Here is a 17,083-nt window from a genome sequence, read left to right on the forward strand (position 1 = left end):
CAGGTTGGGGAGGATAGCACTGGAGAAGAGAGGGAGTGTGGGAGGGAGGGTGCAGATGCTGCAGAGAGATCATGGGGGGCCTTTTATACCATGTTTTAGACTTTGGACATTGTTCCTAAGGACCCACGGATGGACTTGATAGATTTGTGTCTTGGAGACTCTACTCTCAGCAGCATAGAGAAGGGACCAAGGAAGGATGATGAGCAAGTACTTCATGTGAAATACCCGATCACCCCCACAATAAATGTAGTCCACTAGTCCAAGGCAGATCCCCAGGGTCATTTATTCACTTGATAAATATTGATTTAGTGCTGACGATGTTGTGGTCCTGTGCCAGGCTCTGAGGATGAAGCAGTGAAGCAAGACAGGCCCAATGCACCCACAGGAAACAGTCTAGCCAGAGAAACAGTCTTCATCCCCAGTCCTCTCACCTCTTCACACCTTCACCCACACCCAGTCAGGCCCACGTTCCCTAAAATCTCTCTCGAATCTTTCCATTACTCTCTGCTCCCCCTACCCCACCTCTAATCAAGCCCCTCCCATCCCCCACAGGCTTGTGCCGTACCCCTGCCTTCAGTCCTCCGATCTAGCCCGTGCTGCACGCTGCCATCAGAGAGGTCTTTTTAAGGCCAAAGTCAGCTTAATCAGGTTAGATGAGGGCCTTCGGAAGCCCTGTAGGTAAAATCAAAATTTCTTAGCATGGCTTTCAGGAGCCTTGATGGTCTGACCCAGTCTCAGCCTCCTCTCTCACCCTCGGCCTCCTGCCTCACCGAATCACATGCAGTGCCCTGACCAGGCATCCGCGCTCTTTCCTTCCTGACTTTGCACATGCAACTTGTGCTCATCTCTTGTCTCAGCACTTCCTGTGTGCCAGATTCACACAGGTCCACTGGCCAGGAAGGAGGGGAGACAGACCAGAAGAGATGAATGGGGGTGCACACACCTGTGTTCTCACCTCCTCTGTCATCAACATTAACTCTTTTTTAAGTGAGGGGGTGTGTAGTACAGTATTTTATCCAACTTGGCAGTGGTGAATACTGTGGATTGGAAGAAGAAGACATTAGACATAGGAACTAGGAAGTTGGAAAGACTTAAGAGCCAAATTAAAGTAATAACAGTGAGGCCAGGCAAAAGCATCACAGACCCTGAGAGGGACAAATGAATAGTCCTCTGAACCGCCCAGCTTTGGGCACCTATCACAACTCATAATGCTATGTGTATTCTCTGACTGTAAGTTCCATGGGGGCAGGAAGCATGGCTCAACAAATGTTTTCGGATGCCTGCTAGGTGTTGGGCACTGTTCTAGGTACTTGGGATATATCAGCGTACAAGGCCAGCAAATATCTCAGACTTCTTGGTACTTAAATTCTAGTTGGGGAAGAAGACAAAGACAATAAACAAGATGATAAAGTATATATTAGAAAGTGCTAAGTTGTAAGGAAGTAATTAAAAGTAGGGCAGAGTTGGGGGGAAGGGTGGTCATGAGTGCTGGGAATGAAAAGGAGAGAGTAGCAGGATAAAATGCTGTGGTCCACATAGACCTCACTGAGGAGGTGCCATTTTTTGACGTTTGCAGGAGATGATTATTAGCATGATGCCTGTCACACAGCCGGGCTCGCTGAATGCATGTTGTGAGGGTAGAGGAAGAAGCTCATATGTCTCCTCGTCTTTAGTCTGTGTGTCTTGTGGGGGATGATGACAAGTTCTAGTTGAGACACATGAGTTGGAGGCTAAACAGAGGTGCCGGCCTCAGAGAACTCAGGGCCCCAGGTGTAAACAGTCCGAGTCACCCTCACTGTCAGTGTTCTTGATTCTGTGTCCTTCTCCCAAAGGCTCAGGTCATGTTGGAGCTGAAGACTCGTGTGGAAGAATTAAAAATGGAGAATGAGTATCAGTTGCGACTAAAGGATATGAACTATTCCGAGAAGATTAAGGAGCTAACAGACAAGTTCATCCAGGAAATGGAGTCCTTGAAAACAAAAAACCAGGTCTGTTTGAGAGACAAAACCAGCAACCACGAATATCAAGAAATCTCCTGTTCTCTCCCATGTACTCAAGATGGAACTGGTATATGCTCAGGCAATAAGATCCACGACAATGTGCGATCTGAAAGCATAGCTGATAACATCAGAAACGATTACGACAAAGTGCTAAGTGAAAGAAAAGCAAAATATAAAACTCTATAGTGAATAGTATTAAATAAATTAAGTACACATGGGACAATTTTTTTAAGAAAATAGTTAAGTGTGATTAGCTCTGGAAACTGGAATTATGGGTAATTTAAATGTTCTTTATACTTTTATGTAATTTCCAAATTCTCCTCAATGAGAATATATTACCTTTATGATCAAGAGAAACTTATTTTAAAATAAAATTAAAAGGTCACAAGAAAAAGTAAGTATACGAAGAAAAAAGCTAGCAGAGTATTGATCTCCGCATTGTCAGTAGGTTAAATAGAACTAGTCTAAATGGTCTTCCTCTGGTTAGATTTGATCCAGGACTGTCTCAGAATAATTTCTTTGTTCTGCACTAATCTGCCTGGCCTTTCATCCAAAACTCCCTATTTTTAGCTCAAGGGATATTTGTTATTTTATGTTATCGCTGTGGGTCACACAGTTTGGCTAAACACACACACACACACACACACAATCCACAAACCTGACTGTTGATTTAATTATTTCATTCACTTAGTCAGCACACTGATTTGGTGCCCTCCATAAGCTAAGCACAAACTTTGGTCCTGGAGATGGCTCCTCCCCTGCCTGTGAGGAGCTTCCTGCTCTGTGAAAGGAAACACTTCCTTAGATGATGACACTTTCACATATCCAAGGATTTTATTTAAAAATGTGCGGACAACAGAGAACTCCACTGAGTCCTTACCTCCTAGTTGTAGGACTTCCACTCAGCCAGCGTTCCTGTGGTTCTGGATGATGTCCCTTCCGTCTTTTAGTTTCACTTTTGAAATGGTTGTTCGAGGCAGCAAACTCCGGCGTTAACCTATGCCGCCATCTTGGTTCTCTCCCTGTTGATTTAATTATTTCATTCACTTAGTCAGCACACTGATTTGGTGCCCTCCATAAGCTAAGCACAAACTTTGGTCCTGGAGATGGCTCCTCCCCTGCCTGTGAGGAGCTTCCTGCTCTGTGAAAGGAAACACTTCCTTAGATGATGACACTTTCACATATCCAAGGATTTTATTTAAAAATGTGCGGACAACAGAGAACTCCACTAAGTCCTTACTTTTTTCACCCCAAAATGCATTTGCTGCATGTCCCAAACTGACCTCATTATTAAGACCCACCTAGTAGAAGCATATAAATAGTGAAAGTATAGAACTTTCAGAGCAGAATGTAATGTAAATGAAAAGCGGTAGCTTGGTCGCTGCCCAGAGAACAGTGCTTGGAACAACACACGGGCTTGGGAAATGTTTGTGGGTGAAGGTGGACGTCACTTGTAAAATGTGTTCTCACCTCAGCAGTGCTTTCAGCAGATGTGTAGAAACGAGAACATGTGACCTGTGTTTTAGGTTTTAAGAACAGAAAAAGACAAGCAGGATGTATTTCATCGTGAACGCATGGATGACCTCCTGGAGAAACAAACCCGGGAACTGCAGGACCTGGGTGAGTCCACAGTGGAGGCCACGTGGGCAGAAGGTAGCAGATGTCTGAGAGTCCCCAGACCCGGCAGAAGTCCTGGATGGTGAGGCTTTGTCTATAAACAGGCTGCCTTTATCCCCTGGAACTCACCATGGTTTTTACTCCTGTGTATTTTACTCATTCATTAAGCACAGATTAAACACAAGCCAGTAGGGAATACGGAAACGTGCAGGTTTGGAGCCTGATCTACTGTCCCAGACTCACCATGTACTTGCTGGGAGCTCTGGGGAGTCACCCAACCTCCCTGGGCCTCCGCTACTCCTCTGTAAAATGAGGATACTATCTATTTTGCACACTCAAAATAGATAGACATTTCTTCTTAGCCCTGAACCCCCAAGCATCCCATCTGCACTTTCTTCAAAGCCTTGCTGCCTAGGCAGCAAAGAGGAGGCTGCCTGATGAGATGATGGAATTGTGGGCAGGAGAGGAAGACAAGCTCTGAGTCTTGGCTTTGGAGGCAGATGTTCTAGCTGGTGCTGGAAGCGGGTGGAAAGCACCCAAGGCTCCTAGGTGTCCCTGAGGTTGGTGCCACTGTCTCACCTTAAACACCTTCCTTGCTTCTCTTCAGAATGTTGCAACAACCAGAAGTTGCTTCTAGAATATGAGAAGTACCAGGAGTTGCAGCTCAAGTCCCAAAGGATGCAGGAGGAGTATGAAAAACAGCTTCGGGATAACGATGAGACCAAGAGCCAGGCCCTGGAGGAGCTGACCGAGTTCTACGAGGCCAAACTACAGGAGAAAACCGGCCTCCTGGAAGAGGTACTTGCAGGAAGCCAAGCTGTGCCTCCCTCCCACAGTATGGCCTGCAGGCCCGACCTCTGAACAACCCAAGAGCTGTGGGAAGCCTTACCTCACCTCCTCCCCCAACTTCCTTTCAGCGCGTATGCCCTTCGACCTCTGTTTCAGACGTTTGTTTGTAGACCAGGGGACTCACTGAGCCAGGAGGTGCTCTGGTTTTGAGACTAAAATTCCTTGGATAGACTAAGTGCATGCCTATTGTTCTATCTTAGCTGTACCCTCAAGCCTTAAGAATTGGGGAGGAGACCTTTCTAGAAGCTTATAGAACCTGGAGAGGAACAAGGGCCCCGAATGATGGGGAAGGTGGCTGCCTGAAGCCCCTTAATAACTTCTCTGTCTTACAAAATGAAGTCATTCCTCCATTGGTTTAGCAAAGACAAATAGTGTCTTGTTGGTTTAGCAGCCTGAGTGCTGGGTGACCAAGGAAAGTAAAACATGGGGCCTGGTTCTCAGCTGGGTGAGGGAGGCGGTCACATTCACAGCCACTCGTGAAGGTGTACACGCAGGTGAAGGGCACCGGTGGACCACGCAGGCCTGGGAGGCCAGGGAAGGATTGCAGGAGCTCATGCGATCCAGGAGGAATGTAAGTTAGCATGACCAGGAGCCAGGGAAACGCAGGAGCAAAGGCCACCCAGGCAGAGCGAAGGGATAGATGCCCAGGCAGTGTGGGTTTTGCCAAAATACCTAGTTTCCCAAGATGAAGAGAAAATCGCTAGAGGCCAGATGGCCTTCTTTTGGCATGAAATGGCAGGTGGTGTGCTGAGAGTGGGGGGCAGGAGAGTCATGAGGGATGGAGTCATTTTTGACGAGAACGAGTCAGAGCTCTGCCACTAGGGATATTGAATCCACCCAGAGGGAAGAGAGGCTGGCCTTCCTCCTAGCACCTCCCACATTGACCATAATGCATTTCTTTTGAGTCAATAAGATTTCAACTCAGAACTTTCCTAGGGGGCCTCCACCTGGCATGCCATCTTAACTAGCCTGGCTGGGCTGCTTTCATGCCTTAGCAACATCTACCAGAAAAAGAGCAGGTGTCTGTGGGCCACGGAAGGCTTCATGCAGAGCTGGCCTGGCCAGACTTCCATCTGGCAGGGGTGTGGTCACGTGCGGTGGGCAAAAAGAAGCCTTTCTCAGGAGGCCACTGGGCCCAGTTTTCAAATCATCTTGTCTCTCTCAACCCTGGAAACACACAGTCCAGGGGATGGCACCTGCAGCCCGGGAGAGTGAGTGCCGGATCGATCGGCCTGGGAGGAAAGCAATTGATTCTGATATAATTGGAAATTTCCACCACTTGGTGGCAGTGAGCAGAGGAGTCACACCCTGGCCACTTGCTGAACTCCACCAGGCAGAGCTCCTTGTCCCAGCATCTGAGCTCTCGGGCCTTTACTCACTCAGCACCGATTACGGACCCGATGCTGTGCTGGGTGTTCACAGTAGAGAGCAGAGAGGTATGGTCCTGCTATTGAGGAGCTCCCATTCCAGTGGAGGACGCTGTCAAACAGGCAATTCCAATATAACCGAGTGATGGCCGAGTGGCAAGAAATGATAGCTGAGCCGAGAGCTAGGAGAGAGTCGCGGGAAGAGGGCTGAAAACAGGGACAGTGTGTGCCAAGCCCAGCAGCTGAGGGACATGCGTGTTTGGGGGAACTGAAGTTAGGTGACTCTGGCAAGAGCTTGGGGCTGGAGTGCTAGCTGAGGCTGAGAGGTGAGCTGGTGCTGTAACTCACGCACAGTCTTGTAGACCCACCTCAGGAGTCTGGACTCTATTGTGAGGACAAGGTGAGCCATGGAAGGCTTTCAAGTGGGAGGTAGCATGATCAGGTATGTGAGTTAGAAAGCCCCCTGTGAGCAGAGAGTGGGAACAGGCGGGAGGGAGGCATGACTGGAGATGGGAGTCTGGTCAGGAGGCCGAGACAGCAATCCAGGCAAGTGGCTTGGGCAGTGGTGGAGGCATAAAGGGAAGTGGATGGATTCAAGAACCATGTAGGAGGTGAAAGATCAGGGTTGACTGGATTAGGATCTGGGGGTGCGAATTAAAGGTTCACTCATTCACTCAGGTACTTTCTGCAAACCTGCTGTGTGCTGGTATGTGTTGTACACTGGGAGTTCAATGGTGGGCATGAAGAACTTATATCTAATGGGAGAGACAATCAAATCATTTCACAAATAAATATAAAGTCCCGAGGGTCCCAAGTTCAGCGAAGGAAAGTTAGAAGAGGCCTGGGTGTCCATGTGAAGGCTCGAGGTAGAAGAGGGTTTGGGGTGTTGGTTGACATGATAGGGCCTGAGGCCTAATCTGGTAGGAAAAGAAGGGATGGTAGAAGGACAGACAGGAGGAATGGGGAAGCGTCAAGGGACCCATGGCCTCGGTTTCCATTCCTATAATAACCTCAGTCTCCCATTCCCCACGCGGGCCCCCTATGCTCCTCTCGCCCCAGGCCCTCTTAGCACAAGGTGCCCTGCGCCCCTCCTCCCCGAGCACACCTCTCCCTCTCTCTGAGCCAGGCCCAGGAAGATGTCAGGCAGCAGCTTCGGGAGTTTGAAGAGACTAAGAAACAGATTGAAGAGGACGAAGACCGAGAAATCCAAGATATCAAAACCAAGTATGAGAAGAAGCTTCGGGATGAAAAGGAGTCCAACCTTCGGCTCAAAGGAGAAACAGGCATCATGAGGAAGAAGGTATCGGCCGTTCCCTCAGAGGCCTGGCGGGGGCAAGGGCAGTGCCGCGGGGAAAGCGTGGGGCTGAGGGTGGCCCGCAGTGGAGCCTGCCTGAAGGCCCTCACCTCCAGCAAGTGAGTTAGGAAAGGGGCGTGGCCTGGTGTCAGGCAGACAGATCCTTACCACGTCCTGTAACCAGGTAACCATCGGGGCTTCCCCTTCCCTTCCCAGGGATAGTGAGGTTCAGAGAGGCACTGATGGGCGCTCTGGGCGTTCATCTATTGGCCAGTAGGATTTAGTCATCAGAGCTAATCCCCGATAGGAATGGAAATGAGGTCTTCTGGAGGTGAGACGGCATTCACCTGGCGGTGTCCTCAGGCTCCTGGTGCAGGGAGCCCTGGGTGGCTCCTGTTTAGACTCCATGGGTGGGCGAAGGCTTGGGGGTATAGGGTGCTTAGTTTACAGGGCAGGGAAAATGTGTTTAGCCACTGATGGTTGGGGTGAGGAGGGACTCAATTTATAGATTCGTATAGACTTGCCACAGTTTTCCCAAAATGTGCAGCGATAGAGAAGACAAGTAAGCAAGCCCTAGTTCCTTCCTGTTAGGAATCACGCTACTACTAGTCAGTCCGGGCGACCAGCATGTCTTTCCTCTTGGACATGGCTAAGATGATTCACCAGTTAAGGCTCAATCTTTGTGACCCCGATGAGGCATGGATTCCAACCTTTCACGGCCGGTGTGGTCATGGAAAACTCTGGGTCCACTCGGAGAGCTGGTCTCCGGAGCCTCCCAATGAAGACAGTCCATCCTCGCATAAAGGGATGGAACTGGACCTCATCAGACAGAACACTACATCCTCCGTGTGGCCTGGGAAATTCCTGACTGTCCCAAATTCTGATGGGGAACTCTTCACATTCACAGACAGTTGGGAGGAACTGAGACAGTTCAAAGCCTTTGTTGTCTTTGTTGTTGCCATTTGTGTCTTTAGTTCAGCAGCCTGCAGAAGGAGATTGAGGAGCGAGCCAATGACATCGAGAGCCTGAAGGGAGAGCAGATGAAGCTGCAAGGAGTCATTAAGTCCCTGGAGAAGGATATCCTGAGCCTCAAGCGGGAGATCCAGGAAAGGGATGAGACGATTCAAGATAAGGTGAAGGTTCAGCTCCTGTCTGCCCTCAACTGCAGCCCAGATGGACCCCGTCAATGAGGACAAGGCCCAAGAGAACATATTTATTTAACTTGATGAGGGATAAGCAGTCCGTAAAGTGCCTACTGTGCGCTTAGCACTGGGCCAATTGCTGTAAACACATCACATTGAATTCTCCCAGCAACCCCAGGGGCCATGAGCAACCCAGTTGTAAAGCTCAGGAAACTGAGCTCCAAGTGGTTAAGTATCTTGCCCAAGACCATACAGTTAGTAGGTGACAGGCTTGGGATAAGAACCTGAGTCAGCTGACTGCAAGGCCCCTGCTCTCCACTGCTCCAGGTATCCTAGGGGGGCCATCCCCATGGACTGGGGCAGCTCATCTGCCCCATGGCCCACTTGGCGCCCCTGGTCAGAGAGGAGCTCCCCGCTGTTGGCCCCATGATTGCTGGGCACCCCAGAAGACTTGTATCACATTTCAGGATACCTTTTCTCACAAAACACTGAGAAGACAACCCATTGTATTTTGTAAAACATACCAAATGATTTTATGTCATCCTCCTGAGCAAATCCAGGCTCCGCCATTACTACCCAATGTTTGAGAACGCATGGGCTTTAGCCTAGTTAGCTTGGTTCCAACACGGCTCTTCCATTATCAGCCAAGGGATCTTAGGCAAGTTCTCGAAGCCTTTGTTTTCTCACCTGTGAAATGGGGCCCCTCAGGGCACCTGATGGGATCACAGTTCCTGCATTTAATGTCTACATGTGAGTGTTTGTGTATATATCTGGGCATTTTTTTTAGAGGGGGGTTTAAAGCTCTCTTCAGATTCTCAAAGCGGGTGAGGGGTTGACAAGAAAGAGGTTAAGACCTTCTGACCTAGAACATGACATCAGCCTCCTAAAGGCCTTTCTTCCCACCTCCCTGCCACCACACTCTGTAATTATGTCCCTCTCCCTCTTAAGATTCTTCCCTGGCACCCCATGGCCCACAGCAGGGGTCAGCAAGCTTTTTTCTGTAAGGGGCTAGGATGTAGTAAATATTGTACTCTTTGCAGGCAGTGTAGTCTCTGTCACAACTACTCGACTCTGCCATCCAAGTGTAAAATCAGCCATAGACAACCCATAAAGGAATGGACTTGGCCATGTTCCAATAAAACTATGGAAACAGGCAACAGGTCAGAATTGATCTGAGGTCCGTAGTTTGCCAACTCCTGGCCTCCTGGATAAATTCTGAACCTTTTATCCAACACGCAAGACCCTTGCCTCCTTCCCCTACTTCCCTCCAGCCTCATTCTTCACTTTCCCCGTGAACCACCCACCACCTTGTGTTCAGCACCCTCAATACACACCGCGCCTTCCATGCCTTCTTCTACAGCGCCTGCCACCGTGCAGGGTGCATTGATACACACCGCGCCTTCCATGCCTTCTACAGCGCCTGCCACCGTGCAGGGTGCATTTGTTGACACACCTGCTTCCCCAGCTAGTGTTTTCTCCTTAAGGGCAGGGCCTGTGTCATATTTTTATTTAGTATCCCAGACCTTAATAAAAGGTCTTCATTTAATAAATGTTTGGTGGATAAATAGACCTACATTTTAGTGACTGTTGCCTTGCAACAAATTACCCCAAAACTTGGTGGTAAAAGCCAACAACTCTTTTATTCTCATGGATTCGGTGGGTCTGGAACTAGACCTGATGGGTTGTCTTTGTCCTCGGTGTCTGGGGCCTCGCAGGGCCACAGCCAGGGGGACGCAAGCAGCTGGGGGTCGGAAGATCAGCATGTAAGGTGGCTTCTTCATCCTCATGCCCAGCCCTTGGCAGGGACAGCTGGGAGGCTGGGCTCAGCCAGGACCATCCACCAAAGCACCTACTGTGTTCCCCAGCCTGGAGGTCTCAGTGCAGTGGGGCTGCTTACGTAGCACATGGCCTCCCCCAGAGAAGCGGTGGCAGCTGCTTGGCCTGCTCTGGCCTAGCCTGGGAAGCCACACAGCATCATGTGATCTACATGCTGTGGGTTACAAGCGAGTCCTAAGCCCAGCCAGAGGCAAGGGGAGGAGCCAGGTCCTACCTCCTAATGGAGGAGCATAAGGTTATTTTATACAAGAACATGTGGGACGAGGAATGCTGCCGAGGCCAGCTCTGGGAAACAGCCGGCCACAGGCTGTACCTGAGTGAGGGAGCGAATGTGCGCAGCCCTGGCACAGAAGCCAAGGAGTCAGAGCCACAGCCTTTGTCTCCCCAGCGAGGAGAGCTGTCCGGGGCCTCCTCAATCACGGGGGCACAGGGTGTATGTTCTTTGCCTAACAGGATCCCATATCCCGGGCCTCCTGACACCTCACTTTTCTCTCATCTCACCTGCAGGAGAAGCGAATCTATGACCTGAAAAAGAAAAATCAAGAACTAGAGAAATTCAAGTTTGTGCTCGACTACAAAATAAAGGAGCTAAAGAAGCAAATAGAACCTCGAGAGAATGAGATCAAGGTGATGAAGGAACAGATTCAGGAGGTGAGAAGGCATCTGCCACCCTGCCCTCCCCAGAGGATGCCAACCGCGTGTTCAGTTGTGCAAGAGCGAAATGCATGGGGATTTGGCTTTCGCGGGTCCGAGGGGTGGACTTCGGCTCGACCAGCACCTCAAGGTGCGTGCTCTGGGCCCTCTAAGGGACAACGCGGCTTTTGGGCCTTAAGCCACCAGGGGGCGATGTGTGCTCAGCCACCAGCCTTGAGCACTGGAAAGTACACCCCCTTCCAACATTCTTTTCTCAGACTGGAAATGTTGGTTCGGGCCCTATGCAAAGCCATGTTTGCACTTCATCTGATAGGAATGGGAAGTCCTCAAAGGCTCTTGAGCAGGGGAGTGGCATAATTGTGTGTTTTGGAAAGCAAACAGGATGAAGGTAGCTAGGAGATTAGAAGCAAGAGCAACTGGAAGAGGGCTTTTGAGAGTCCATTGAGGTACAGGTGTCCCATGATCCTCCCAGGGGCTTAAGGTAGAAGGGTAGAAGTCTTCTTGGTCCTTCCCTTCCCTCAACCCCTATAGCCAATCATCACCAATCTGCTCAGTCTCCAAAAGATCTCTCAAATCCAAGCCTTCTTCCTTTCTGCTGCCATCACACTGGTCCAAGCCTCCGTCATCTCTGGTCTGGATTTGACTCCAGCCTCCAGTCGACTCCCACATAGAGGCCACAGCGAACCACAGTGGTGTCCCATCCCATCTAGAATAAACTCCAAGCTCCCTACTGAGGCCCAGGAGGCCTCTCCCTGCCTCTCCAGCCTCATCTCCGGGCTCCCTCCCCTGCTCCAGCCCAATGGCTTTCTGACAGTTCTTGGGGTAAGCCAAGCTCTTCCCATCTCGGGGCCTTTGCAATGCTGTGTCAGAGGTTCCAGGTCTTCACATGACTGGCTTCTTTTCGTCTTTCAAGGTCTCAGCTTATCGGCCACCTCTTCAAGGAGGCCTTTCCTGACTGCCCTATGCAAAATGACCTCCTGCTCCCCTTCCATTTTCTCTAATTGTGCTGAGCAAGGATAACAAGTCAAAGGGTATCAGAGAGCATTGGTGACCCAACTAGAATTGGATGCACAAGAGCTGTGGTGGAGAAAGCAAAGCCCTTTCTCTAGGAGGCCCAGGAAAGAAGCCAGGCATGGGATCAGTCCAGGGCTGGGGCAGTCCAGAGAACATACGTCCTTTTGGCAATGACTTTCTCCCTGGCCTCTGGGACAAGGAAGGATGTCTCCTCTGGGCCTCCTGCCATTCTTGAGTGACTTCAAGGCCCCAAAAATGGTAGCCAGAGAATATGAAAGAGAGAGCAGAGGTCCCCCCACCTGGAATCAATGTGCTGCAGGCCCCTGGAGATCACTGCCCGTTTCTCCCTCCTCATTTGACACATTTTTCAACTAGATTTAAGACTTAGTCGATTACTACCCACCCCAACATACCTGAGAGCTTACTCATTTCCCTTCAGTAACTGGGCCAACCATGGCATTGATTCTTGGCAGGGGATGTGCCGGAACCTGGGGAGTGATCAAACAGAGCCCTCCTACCCCACCCTGGTACCAGTTGCTGCCAGGGCTGAGAGCTGGCCTGATTCCTTCCGCAAGGTCCTTTGACCTCGATAATTACCTTTGGTGGGGGTGGGGGAGGCAGTGACACATTTAGGCTTCTCTGTCTATACAAAGTGCTTTCAATGATGAGGACAAAGTTCTTCTAAAACCTGCCCTTTTGTGTTCACAACATGAGTGTGGCTCACGAGGACCTCCAGGAGCCTTGAAATCCGAGCAGAGGGCCGGAAATAGACTCAAGGAGCTACTCCATCCAGCCACGAACAAACTCAGTGAATGTCCCATCCCCCTAAACAGCGAACTTCTCCATTAACAAGAACACTAGGGTCCACCAGATTTCGTGTGAAAATGAACTTCACTTCTCCCTTTTGGGAGGAATTAAATCAACTGAGAGCTCAGCTACTGCTGGTTTCACTCTAATCAGAAGCTCCAGATGTCAGTCGCACCTTTGGTCACTACAACTGCAACACAGATAAATCTTTCAGAAGCTCCTGTGCTTTCTGCTTTTTCTTTTGAAGACGGGACACTCTCCTCACTTGTACTTTTTAAGACCTTTTCAACAGAGCGGTGAGGCAGAGGTTCCTCCTCCGCTTCCTCTTTCCTGTCTTATGCCTTTGGCTGGGGATGCCCACATGCTGGTCCCTCAAAACTTTCTGCTTTAGAATCGATTCTGATGAGTTGTGGCCCCAGAGGGTCAAGATTCACTCACACAGTGTCACGAGGTAGGCAAGGAGGGTGCTTGTCTGAGGGACCCTGCCTCTGACTGGAGTTGAGGTTCCAGAACTTGAGAGTTATCCATTATAAGGAATGTAAGCGAAGAAGGTAACCAGGCAACTAAGAGGGGAAAACTCATGGCCCAGCCATGGAACACGTGACCTGGGTTAACATGTCAGCCACGAGGGTGGGGGCTTTGGAGGAGACGAGGAGTGAGAAGGAAGGTTTTGCTCCAGAGGACAGGTGGGAGCTAGAAAAGACACGTCCTGGTATCAGGGGAGACGTTCCCACAGAAAGACCTCGGTTCAAACCTAATTTTCATTCTCTCACGCTCTTATTCTTGACTCTGTTCCTTGTTCTCTACAGATGGAATCTGAACTGGAGCGTTTCTTTAAGCAGAACACGCAGCTGGAGCTGAACATCACAGAACTGTGGCAGAAATTACGAGCCACCGATCAGGAGATGCGCAGAGAGAGACAGAAGGTGTGAGGATTTTCAGCGTCTGGCGGTTCTTGGATTCAGGTTCTGGCACCTGCCTGCAGTGGGCAGCTGGCTTCTAAAAGGCAGAGCCAGCCCACTGCTAAGAGACATTCCCATTTTAACTTGCATCCTTGCTCACAGCCCTGCCAGATTGCAGGCCCATGCAAATTCACATGACTGAATCCATCTGAGACTGTACAGTGACTTTGGGTAAAGTGACCAGCGGGTGGGAGACCAGTTTGGTGTGAATGCTCTCAGCGTTGGCTTGTTTGTCCTGGGCAGGAGCATGCTCAGAGTCATTTGTAGTCTGTGTTTAAAGGCCTTGACTATCAAATCGATGCTGTGGCTGGGGGGACCTCAGAGATCACCTATTCTCATCCCTGTTTGTAAGAAATAAGGGAAGCCGTGCCAGAAGGATTAGGAAGTTAAGAAACTTCCCCTGGCACCCATAGATCATACAGAGCCGAGAGCCAATACTGGGAGCCAGGTCTTCTGGCCCTGGGCCAGGACTTGGCTGCACTTTCACCCACTGGCACAGGGCACCCTGCAGTGCTGGTTGGATGAGACTGGGTTTTTCCATTCCCCACAGTAAGTGTTGGCCCTGTACTAGGTAATGCTAGAAGCTGCTACAAACATGAACAGGCACAGATCCCACCCTTCACAAACTGAAAAGGTTGACAGGTGATTTGTGGCATGTGCATAAAAATTATAATGCACGGTGGGAAATTGTGGAATGTGAATAAAGGGCTATGGGAGCCAGGAGGAAGGAAGGACTCGCTATGTCATAGGTAGGGGAAGATGGGTATCAGAGAAAGCATGATGGAAGAGGGGGGATCTAGCCCAATTTTGTCAGATTTTCCCTACCCGCACACACAGCCACACTCAAGAAGGATAAACCCTGGGCGAGCTTTTGTAATAAGGGGGCCTGGAAGCCCTGGCCCAGGGACCTGCAGGAGAGAATCGATGCTCCAGCTCGGCCACAAAGGGACTAAGGGTGACTACTGGGCTTCCTCTCATCTCCTAAGGCCCATGGTCCTGAAGGGAACACAGAGCTGGTAAAGGAAGCAGTCTGTGTTGGCCTCTTAAAGCTGACGCTGTTCAGGCCAGGTACGCGGAGGTTTAGGGCCTCCACCTCTGGGCTGTGTGTCCATCTAGGTCTCTGTGCCCGGTGTGGTCAACTGCAAGTCCCAGATGTGGTGCCTCCTGTCCCTTTCTGCAGCCATTAGCCTGCAGCCCCTGCCCCTGGAGAGTCCATCCCTTCAGCACCAGAAGTAAGCGCCTATGATTGCAGGAGCGGGACTTGGAGGCGCTGGTCAAACGGTTTAAGACGGACCTTCACAACTGCGTGGCGTACATCCAGGAAGCCCGGTCCCTGAAGGAGAAGGTCCGAGGTCTCTTTGAGAAGTACGTGCAGCGGGCAGACATGGTGAGCTCTGCCTCCCTCCCCGCCCTCCCCTTCTCTCCTGGCCGCCCCTCGCTCAGAGGCCCCTGTGCCCCATCAGGTGGAGATCGCAGGGCTGAACACAGACCTGCAGCTGGAGTACAGTCGCCAGCGGGAGCACCTGGAGCGGAACCTGGCCACTCTCAAGAAGAAGGTGGTCAAGGAGAGTGAGCTGCACCGCACCGATTACGTCCGCATCATGCAGGTACCTGCGCGCTCCGGGTCAGCTCCCTGAGGCCGAGCCATCCCAGATGAGAGAGCCTGTCAAGGGCCCCTCGAGTCCACCCAATACTCAGGGCTCCCCAAAGGGTCCAGGGGACCCACTAGCTTTCCCTAAAACATTATCTTTGACTCCTCTCCTCTGACCTCCCAGAGCTCGTCCTGGCTGTGACATGGCCCAGAGCCCGCCAAGGAGGTTTCCTAGGCATCTCTATGCCCAGGCCTAACCCCCCGCCCCCCTTCACTTCATCCATTTCTTTTTTCTTCTTTTTTCTGCCCCATCTTTATCTGAAGCACTCCCATGTCCTGCCTCACTTCTCTTGTTGCCCCTGTCCCCTCTGGACTTTCATCCGCGTGATTTTAGCTCTCCTGAGTCACACTCTCCTGTTCCTCTCCTCTGTTTCCAACTCTTATTTCACCGGCTTTGTTCTGCTGCTTTTTATTCTGCTACTGGTATCACATGGTCCCTGCTGGCCAAGTTGTCTCCTCTGAACACGCCTGTCTCCACCCACTTCCTCGTCTGACTTTTCTGGTGCCTCAGGTCCCTACCCTTATCTCTTGGGTGCAGAGCTAACCACACCCACCCGCAGAGTTGGCCTCACTCTGACTTCATGAGCTCTCCACACCCGCCTCCCGATCCTCCAGAGACTGTGCCGGGAGCCTGGCCCCATTACGGCCGCCTCCACGTAAGCGCGTTATCAGGGTTGCCAGTCGGGCTTCTCCTGCCAGATTTCTGTTTGGGTATCAGTATCGTCTGAGGCAATTAATGTGAATTAATCAGAATCCCATATATAAGGCACGTACCTTTTCATGCTTATAGGTCTTTAATGCCATAATTAAAATACTGGAATGGGGATGGGCTGCAGTTGGGTTGTAACAAACCAGTGCCCGGCTCGGCCAGCCCACACACCACTGGACAGAGGGCACTGCAGTTCAGGCCAGGCCCAGGCACGGTAGGTCTCGTGCCATCTCACAAACAGCCCCGGTTTAAAAGCAGCCCACACCATCAATAACCACTGCCCCACGCAGGGCCCTGAAAGCAGTCAGAGGCCCAGAGACAGGCGTCGATCATGGTGGGACACTTAGGCACGAGCAGCTGGCACACAGAGCCATGGCTAAGGGTCTCAAGTGCCCCCACGCATGAAGAGCCCACCAGGGAGTGCAGCGTGCTGGGCAGTGGGGCAGTGGGACTGCAGGAGCAGCTGTCAGGGGACATTGCTGAGCTCTCGTCTGCCCTGCTACCAGCGCACATGCCTGGGGGTGAGGGGCGGGGTGGGGGGGGTGGCCAGGGGTGAGGTACCTATCTCCATGCCAAGCAGACACCCAAAGTAAGTGTCAGTCCAAGGAGAAGAAGGAACAGGAAAGAAAGTGAAGACAGCACGCTAGCCTGGAGCAAACATCCCCCGAGGCTGCTCAGGGTGGACACAATGTCCTCTTTTGCTCCTCACTACCCCAGAGGCTGTGTGCCCACTCCTGCTGGGCCAGGGTGCAAGTCGGAGTAGAAGGAGCAGAGGAGATCTGGGCAGGGCTTCTGCCCAACCCTGCCACTCCCCAGTGGCTGGCAGAGGGAAATCCCTGGAAGAGTGTTTTCTTGAGCAGCATGGTAAACCCATGTGCCCTGGAGCCCGCAGAAGTGCCCCAGGCAACCGCAGGGAGCAAGAGGGACCCCGCGAGGCAGGGTCCCCACCCTCAACCAGGGAGGCCTCCTTGCTTATTACAGCAGGCTCCGTAAACTTTTGTTTGGAAGATTTTTTTTAAAAAGGAAAACTTTCAAAACCATTGGTCTGGGTTTTAAAAATTGTTCCTTTCTTCAATCTTGAGTTGAAGGAGAGGGGCCGGGCCAGGGTCAGGCAAGGTGTCGGGCAGGCACTGACGCTGGGCAGACCCCACTTGTTCTGCCTCAGCCACGCTCGTAGGGCC

General features: G+C 51.1%; 1 protein-coding gene across 1 annotated transcript in view; it reads left to right on the top strand.

Moving 5' to 3' along the window:
• The window catches only part of CFAP57 (cilia and flagella associated protein 57), a 56,123-nt gene that overhangs the window by 26,515 nt on the left and 12,525 nt on the right, over positions 1-17,083 (top strand). The window contains exons 10-19 of the mRNA XM_015563203.1: positions 1,833-1,988; positions 3,527-3,620; positions 4,225-4,415; positions 6,960-7,133; positions 8,102-8,260; positions 10,613-10,756; positions 13,390-13,506; positions 14,795-14,929; positions 15,006-15,166; positions 15,809-15,849. Coding sequence (XP_015418689.1) covers positions 1,833-1,988; positions 3,527-3,620; positions 4,225-4,415; positions 6,960-7,133; positions 8,102-8,260; positions 10,613-10,756; positions 13,390-13,506; positions 14,795-14,929; positions 15,006-15,166; positions 15,809-15,849 — 1,372 coding nt within the window. The remainder of the gene's footprint in view (positions 1-1,832; positions 1,989-3,526; positions 3,621-4,224; positions 4,416-6,959; positions 7,134-8,101; positions 8,261-10,612; positions 10,757-13,389; positions 13,507-14,794; positions 14,930-15,005; positions 15,167-15,808; positions 15,850-17,083) is intronic.

This window comes from Myotis davidii, unplaced genomic scaffold (assembly GCF_000327345.1).
Source record: "Myotis davidii unplaced genomic scaffold, ASM32734v1 scaffold458, whole genome shotgun sequence".
Classification (NCBI taxonomy): domain Eukaryota; kingdom Metazoa; phylum Chordata; class Mammalia; order Chiroptera; family Vespertilionidae; genus Myotis; species Myotis davidii.